Consider the following 8,491-nt stretch of genomic DNA (forward strand, 5'->3'; position numbering starts at 1 on the left):
TCTTCATTGGAATAGATTTGGAGAAATTTAGCATTACATCTCTTGCTCACCAATAGATCCTCTGCAGTGAATGGGTGCCGTCAGAATGAGAGTCCAAACAGCTGATAAAAACATCACAATAAGTAATCCACACAACTCCAGTTCATCAATGAACGTCTTGTAAAGTTAAAAGCTGCATGTTTGTAAGAAACAAATCCATCAAGTCATTTTTATCTTAAAATCTTTGCTTCTGGCTAAAACACGAGTTCTCTATTTCATAATATTGCTTTCTCCAGTGGAAAAAGTCTAAAACAGGAGAGAAATATGCAGAGATCAAGCATCGTTTACAAGCGAAAACAGTTCTAAACAAATTAGTGCTGTCAAACGATTAATCGCATCCAAAATAAAAGTTTTTGTTTGAATCTTAGATGGCCCGAGGGTGAGTAAATTTTCTGCAAATTTATATTTTTGGGTGAAGTATTCCTTTAAACTCTCATTGTTTGCAGAGGATGATGAAGAGGAGGAGGACGAGGATGAGGTGGCTGTCGATGCGGACGGCCGGGCAGGGCAAACAGCCTCGGGAGAAGTGGACTCACTGAATGAAGCCCTTCCGCCCCTTCTTCCCCCACAACCCCTGAGCACACGCAGACCCGCCACATCATCCTAACTTCACAAAGTGCACATGCCAACACAAATATTGATCCAGCGTTCATTTTGCAAGCTGCTCAAAACAATATGGACACCTACATTTTAAAAACAGACTATTTTACCAGTGCTGGTACTGTTTCTGTTTCAGTAACTGCTTAAGAAAAGTCACTAGATGACTAAATATAATTGGAGATGACTTAAGAAACCCTTCCAAGATTTGTGGTGTTGTTTACTGCGTAGGGAGTGTTCGCGTGGTATTTCATTGCAGTTGGCACGGCAGTGGTATTTGAGTTATGAATGACACGATTCGCTTGAAATGTTCTCTGGATTTCATATTTATAAACGTCAACGTCAAATAAAAGGTTACCCTCATGTAATCATTTGTAACAGATTTAATTCAAATCAACATCCAGTTCAGTTCCAAAAGCATTGGTGTATCACATATACAGCAGATGCCTAATCTACATGAAGAAACATCCGTGGTAATCGCGGATTAAGTAATCGCCTCGTCTCTTTGCTCACAGGATTGTCTTCCCCTGGTCTTGTAGGCGAAGAGTAAATAAGTGTTGTTTGCACATCTCGGTGGTCGAGCTGAAATAACGATGCCAGGACATTGCGTAATCCATATATTCTGGCCCAGTGGAGGGTGATCAGTGACAGGATGTGCTTCTGTTGCTGGCTTCACACAGAGAACGGCTACAACCAATTTAATGAGGTCCAGGGAGCACAACCCCAAAACAACACTCCGGCTCACCATGTGTGGCTTCCACCTTTGCAATGAATGAATCCTAGTCGAAGTGACGTGCATTCTGTGGTGCTACGTAAAAAACATAAGGTTGAAATGTTCTGAGTGCCTTGTTAGTTCACATTTGAGTTATTGATCGGATTTGGATGTGCTTCAGCCGTTCACTTTAGGACATGGTTCAGTGAAACTACACCCAAGCTCTCCAGTTGCTGTAGAATGAGTCACCACTCATCAGTTATTTGGTTTGGTGTGAAACGTTTCAGTCAGCACCAGTGTTTATACTGCATTTGATAATCAGTTGCCTTTGTCATAATGGTCATGTCTACTCAGGTTTTTTTTTTTTCCCCCCACTAACACTTTGTTATGTGAATGACCTTTTCAAAGACACGCTGCCAAGTCCAGGAAAAATTCTATTTTGATGTCTTTTTTTGAAAAAGTACATTAGTGTCATTGAGCGTCAGCAAGTATATTGATTTAATGATTCAGTGTATATGTGCAATATACTCTTGAGGTACCTTATATGTGTTTATGACTTGTTTTTGAGCTTGTTTTTAGGTTCCATTTTTTGAAGGTAGGTGGTAAAAATGACCTTGTAATATAAGATTATGTTTACCCCTTTTAATTGTAATTAATAAATTATAGATTAAATATTTTATATAAAGAATTGTTCTACCCCTGGTGAAACCACTCAGGAACAAGATGCCCTGTCTGTCAATCATCTCTGGATTACCCTCATTTATTGATTCTTAAAGTTAGAAGTTTGCAGACATATTGAAAACATGTTCATGCATTGATAAATACATTTGTTACTTGATGACTGTGAAATATAAGTAGAGGTATTTTTAATTATTTAATCACTTTTTCATGACAATAATCTAGACAGGTGTCAAACTGGCTTTCAACGTTTTATTGAAAAATATAAATATAAGACATTCTCTTGCACAACAAAAATTAATGGTTGCTCATTAGTTTATTAACAAACTTAAACAATGTACTGTATGTTACAATGAAACTCAAGTCTGTCAGATAAAATAATACAGTACTGGAAAATATTGTCTTTTTTTTTAAGAAACTAACGTTTTCTTCATCTACAGTTCTGAATGATCACTTATACAATAACACTGATGGAGAGTGATGACAGTTTTGCGCTTCATATACACCTACTGTACTCTATTCGCCTTCATTGAAATATCTACAAATAAATAAGTCACCGGTATAAATAGATCATGATGGAAAAGCAGCACTATGGTACAGAATATTCATGTTTGTGCTAAATGTAAAAATATCTTTGGCTGATGGGTTTGCTCATGGTTACTTCCCGAATATTTCCATCATTTTGCGGTTGCTGTGAGCTTGCTGGGCCATTTGTTCGGCTCTGGCCATCTCCAGTACTTCTCGTAGCAGATGAAAGGTCAGATCCAGGGAAATCGGCGGCTCCTCCGACCTGCGCTCTCTCTCCACTGAGTCGAGCGCCCGGAGCGCGTAATTGCCATCCAAGCGGCCGATGTTTCCAACTTTCCCCTCCAACAGACGCTGCGTTAACTGGAGCTGCAGTGCTCTTTTGGAATACTGGGATGTCTCGGGGAAGCTGTCGGCTGGGGATCGGGGAGAATTCTGGTTTCTGTTACCGAGCCGGATGAAGTACTCCTCCCCTAAGCGTGCCAAAACCGGCGGGGACTGTCGCTCTCCATCGGGGTCCGTGGCTTGCTGGTTGGAGCTGCTTTCGATGGCTCTACATTCATACGGTGGTGGAAAGGCAACGAGCAAAGCCACGGTGGTGACGAGAAAATTGAGCTTCATGTCAAAAAGTGGCGAGGAGAATCTGCGGGAGAAGTGAGTCAATTATGCGCACGATTTCAACTTCTCAGCAACTGTTTTGCGCACTCTGGGACGAAGCTCAAATCTTGACAGATGCAATTTGTTACTGCACATTCGCATTCATAATTGCATTGCACAAATGTATATTTCTAAGTCCACTTGGGCATTTACGCGCGCTTTAAAGTTGGAGAGCTCGGTGCCTCATTGTGCGCAAAACACGAGGACTCATCTACAGCAATACAAACTAACTAGAATAAAGATTATCAGTGTAAGATGTTATTACTTAACGTTTACTAGGCTACCTCAATATCAGCTGTCTTATTCCAGATAAGATGTTGCGTACCTGTGCGTAAATGATATATCCTTGGATGGTTTTTGAACTTTGCGAGGAGCGTCTGTCTTCCAGTTGGTGCCTATCAAGTTATTACTTTTAGGACTTCTTCAAAGGAAGGCTGGAGTTTGCGTTTATATAGGCACGGTCAGCGACAAGTGTCACGCATTTAGTAGCTTGCGTCTGCGCAGAGGGGAGAGAGAGTTGACTTGAATGAACGTAAGTGAACAGTTTTCGGTTTGAATGAGTCATCGAGGTGTGTGTGTGTGTGTGTGTGTGTGTGTGTGTGTGTGTGTGTGTGTGTGTGCGTCCTTGAGTGTGTATGTGTGTGAAAGAAGATGCATATAAAACCAGGGGTATTTTAGGATCCTCTATATTGATCTTCTCCCATCTTTTTTGAATATTGAGAACACTGTCCTATAGCTAATATTTGAAAGCTTTATGTCTTTATAATCTAAAATATGAAACAAATTATGAGGCTCCATAATTACGACTTGAAACCCCTCAAAGGAAGTCAAACTAAAAGTTTAGGGGAAGGGTCTTAAAAGTACGTATTTTATTTAACAAAAGTTCCGTAAAAGTTAGATTTGTACTAAACAGACTTTCGCGAACAGAAGTCCCGTTCAACCGAAGTAACCATGGCAACTCGAGCGCTTCCAGTTAAGATCGCCATGGGATCATACGTAGACAAAGCATGAGTATTGTTACAATTTATTACTTTTTATAGATTTACATAGCAGAAATATATTACTAAACCCTGTAGTGTTTGGTTTAAATTGTGATTCAGACAGTTCAGACTGTTAACTGAGGGCGCCAAATTAGCCTGGCCATCTCCAGTACTTCTCGTAGCAGATGAAAGGTCAGATCCAGGGAAATCGGCGGCTCCTCCGACCTGCGCTCTCTCTTCACTCTCGCAGTCACTGCTGTCAAGTGCTGTCCTCCCCCCTAGCTCTGCTCTGGCCATGAGGGAGGCTGGGAGATGGAACACTTGGCCTGAGCCCCTTTACACCTGCTTTCAGAATGACAATCAGACAGCATCCCAATCAGCTTCTAGACAATACATGCTAACAAGTGTAAAGAAATAGAGGTTACATATTTCCCAAAAGGTTTGAATGGAAATTCCATGTTGTTGCTTTGTCCTTTCATCCAGACATGTGGGTTTCCATAAAAATAGAAAAAAAAAAGTGAATTGGTTGTAAACATTTTCACCATGCAAAAATAAGAATTATTAGGCACTTTCAATGAATAGGATACAAACCAAGGTTTGAAAATGCTTTTTTTTCTGAACAGATGATCAGTGAAAGAAATTGTTGTTTTGTTATATATATATAAAAAAACAGACCATTTAACAGCTCATACACTGAAAAAAGCAGTGTAAATTTTACTTTGAAATAATTTTCACTCAGAAATTATTAGATCACAAATCGCAAATACATTTTGACCTAATATGTTGAATTGCATTCAATTCATTGTAGTATTTTACTTTATATAAAAAGAATAGAATAGAAACAGCTCATACACTGAAAAAATATAGTGTAGGATTTAGAATTTTAGTAGGATTTTAGCCATTTTTGAGTGAAAAGTAAATTTAAAAAAAAAAGCCTTTTTAAGATTTACGCAACTTTTAAATAAATAAACAATAAAAAAAAAAGATTTACGCAATTTAATTAATAGTAAAATTCCATCAAATTGAATTGAACAATCCTTACTCAATTATTCAATTCAATTTGATGGAATTTTACTATTAATTAAATTGCATAAATTAAAAACGGCTTAATTTTTTTTAATGTACACAATTTTTTTACATTAAAATTTTTTAGTTAAAATATAAAAGTTTTATATTTTATTCTTTTATATAAAATAAAGTAAAATATTACAATGAATGAAAATTCAATAAATCAGGTCAAAATTAGGACATTGTTGTGTGATTATAATTGTTGGATACAATCATAAAATCAAGAAATATGGAGAGGCCAAAGGAGGGATACAGACATTTAATGTGTTTTGAACTAGCTAACATTTCATGGTTATCTAACATTTCCAGTTCTTACAATAAAAGCATGGAATTTGTGCCTGTAACGCTTTTTTAAAAAAAGTCATGGGGCACCAATTTGCACCCTATTTGTGGAAAGCGCCATTACATTTATGATATGTGGGATGGGGAAGGCTCAGGGGAAAAAGGCTGACGGTTAACAAGAAGAGTGGATTCATCCCAAGAATAACGTTATTATGGATAATGACTGCATCCATCTACGATAAAGCTGACAGATGAAGAAGGCGGCAGACATCTTGGTTCTATTTCGAGCTCCTCAAAGCACCTAGTCCCTAATCCACTCAAATGATTCACTCGGTAAATTAATTATTATTATATTGTGTAAAAGCATTGTATACTGTGTGATCCTAAAAGTTAGACAAAACACCTCTATGAAGCAATTCCTGACATTCATTGATGTTTCAGACTGAATACTTTATCTGCTGCGTGGGAGTTCTCATTCTGATCGATTGTATGAAGCGTTCAAACAAATGATGAGGTCAAAAGCTTAAGCGTTTCTGATGGGGAAGGCTCAGGGGAAAAAGGCTGACGGTTAACAAGAAGAGTGGATTCATCCCAAGAATAACGTTATTATGGATAATGACTGCATCCATCTACGATAAAGCTGACAGATGAAGAAGGCGGCAGACATCTTGGTTCTATTTCGAGCTCCTCAAAGCACCTAGTCCCTAATCCACTCAGATGATTCACTCGGTAAATTAATTATTATTATATTCGCCCCACGTCTGTGTGATCCTAAAAGTTAGACAAAACACCTCTATGAAGCAATTCCTGACATTCATTGATGTTTCAGACTGAATACTTTATCTGCTGCGTGGGAGTTCTCATTCTGATCGATTGTATGAAGCGTTCAAACAAATGATGAGGTCAAAAGCTTAAGCGTTTCTCCGCAAAATAAAGCAGAGCCATTTTCCTCCTCCCTTCAGGCCCGGTGTCAAGTCCCATCATGACATGCGGCTGCTTACTGACACAAATCCAACATACCACCTCGCCGCAAAATTCACAAATTCGCTCGTGGTCATCGATGTCACTACGATTTCAAATCAATGTCCGGAAGTGGATAACAAAACATGCCACGTAATGAAACACAGGAAGTGCCGTGGGCCCGGCGCATCGAATCCATACTAGTGCTTCGTGTGGTTTTCACTGGTGTATAAGGCATATGATGTGTCATATGTTTACCAGCGGTTCTAAAGAAAAAACCTGACACACTTCAGAGAGTCAGAGAAACATTACATCTTGCTCCTGATAGGTTTAATACTCTAACAGAGTATCATTTGACTCTCCATTCAAGCTCATTCAACTCTTTACCTCATTTGTTCCTCACAACGCCATAAGACACTTCACTTTCATCCTTGTAATTGCATCGGATTACGGCAGTGCTGTTAACAATGACGCCGTTAAGCTGCGTATCGTCGTCAACAGATATAGTCTATTCTGGTCAGCTGTGAGGCGATATCAATAAAGGTTGTCAGTACTATAAATGAGTTTAAAGAGGCTCAGAGAGCCTGCTGATCTCCTTGCTCCAAATAGACTGGGGTCTGACTCAATATAAGGGCTCATCTGTCTTCTCAATGGGGTGTTTGCCGATATGAATTGGTGTCTTTAATTGAATTCTGAAAACTCACAATATTGGCTTCCTCCTGGTTTTCAGCCGCATATTAATGGCACCCGGAGATGTTTAAAAACAGCACACTCAGATGTTTAAAGACACCATGCTGTTGTTAAGTGAAAGACTTAACTTTATTATCCTATTTTTATAGGTTATGTCCAAATTCCCATAACTTCATATGTACTGAATTTGATGAAGAACTCAAAAACTTCTCAAATGTCAATATTATAACTTTATTGGTACTGTACCTATAACACTTTATTTATTATTTAAAATTGATTGATATAAAACTTTAATATTTTATACAAACTAATATTTTAATATTTAATATTAATATTTAAAGGGGTCATATGATGCGATTTCTATTTTTCCTTTCTCTTTGGAGAGCTACAAGCTCTTGGTGCATAAAGAAGATCTGTAAAGTTGCAAAGACTAAAGTCTCAAATCCAAAGAGATATTCTTTATAAAAGTTAAGAGTCAGCCACGTGTTCTTTTTAGCAGCATCATATGACCCCTTTAAATATTTGCTTATGGCACGTTACTTAAATATTTTATATAATATGTAATATAAAGGGAGGTATCCAAATTCACTGGGTCACTGGGGTTCCTCAGGGATCAGTTCTTGGACTCCTTCTCTTCTCCTTATAACATATTTTAGCTAGATGATCCAATGGTAGCTGCACGGATTTCAGGCTGCCTGGAGAACATCTCGGCATGGATAAATGAACATCACCTACAGCTCAACTTGGCAAAGACTAAGCTCCTGGTCTTCCCTGCCACTCCAACTCTACAGCATGATTTCACCATCCAGTTAGATTCATCAATAATTAGACCTACCCTATGGAAGTAAAATAATGACAAATGTCTTTGAAAATACAAGGCATTAAAATGCAAGCACTGTTAATGCAATGCATTTTTTCTTCTGTTAGTGCAATTCAACGTGCTTTTTTGTTTCAAAGACATTTGTCATTATTTTAGTTCCATACTACCCCATCAAGTTCGGTCAGAAATCTTGATGTAATCTTTGATGACCAGGTGACTTTCAAAGACCACATTGCAAAAACTGCTCGATCTTGCAGGTTTGCATTGCACAACATCAGAAAAATCAGGCCCTTCCTTACGGAGCATACGGCTCTACTTCTTGTCCAGGCCCTTGGCATTTCTAGGCTGGACTACTAAATTTGATTAAAAACCTTAGAATTTTCTTTAAATATAAATATAGCACTATTCTTCTTCTTATTATTATTATTATTAATAATAATAGTAATAAATATTTTTATAAAACAATAATATATTCATATATTA

General features: G+C 37.9%; 2 protein-coding genes across 3 annotated transcripts in view; one reads left to right on the plus strand and one right to left on the minus strand.

Annotated features, from left to right (window-relative positions):
- LOC107705202 (tripartite motif-containing protein 55-like) overlaps nt 1–1,880 on the plus strand; it is a 12,741-nt gene extending 10,861 nt beyond the window's left edge. For both annotated transcript variants that reach the window (XM_016508393.1, XM_016508394.1), the window contains exon 9: nt 486–1,880. In XM_016508393.1, the coding sequence (XP_016363879.1) occupies nt 486–646 (161 nt within the window). In that variant the 3' untranslated portion in view covers nt 647–1,880. The remainder of the gene's footprint in view (nt 1–485) is intronic.
- A 574-nt stretch (nt 1,881–2,454) lies between these two features.
- Nucleotides 2,455–3,627, minus strand: LOC107705203 (corticoliberin). Its single transcript, XM_016508395.1, has 2 exons — nt 3,534–3,627; nt 2,455–3,194 (listed from the first exon to the last, which is right to left on the minus strand). The coding sequence occupies exon 2, from the start codon at nt 3,170–3,172 to the stop codon at nt 2,684–2,686; it is 489 nt and encodes a 162-aa protein (XP_016363881.1). The 5' UTR covers nt 3,173–3,194; nt 3,534–3,627; the 3' UTR covers nt 2,455–2,683.
- Between the last annotated feature and the right edge of the window lie 4,864 nt (nt 3,628–8,491).

This window comes from Sinocyclocheilus rhinocerous, unplaced genomic scaffold (assembly GCF_001515625.1).
Source record: "Sinocyclocheilus rhinocerous isolate Xijiao unplaced genomic scaffold, SAMN03320098_v1.1 scaffold594, whole genome shotgun sequence".
Taxonomy (NCBI): domain Eukaryota; kingdom Metazoa; phylum Chordata; class Actinopteri; order Cypriniformes; family Cyprinidae; genus Sinocyclocheilus; species Sinocyclocheilus rhinocerous.

What these genes read in the sequence shown, in the direction of transcription:
- LOC107705203 (XM_016508395.1), bottom strand. Translation starts at nt 3,172, where the DNA reads ATGAAGCTCAATTTTCTCGTCACCACCGTGGCTTTGCTCGTTGCCTTT.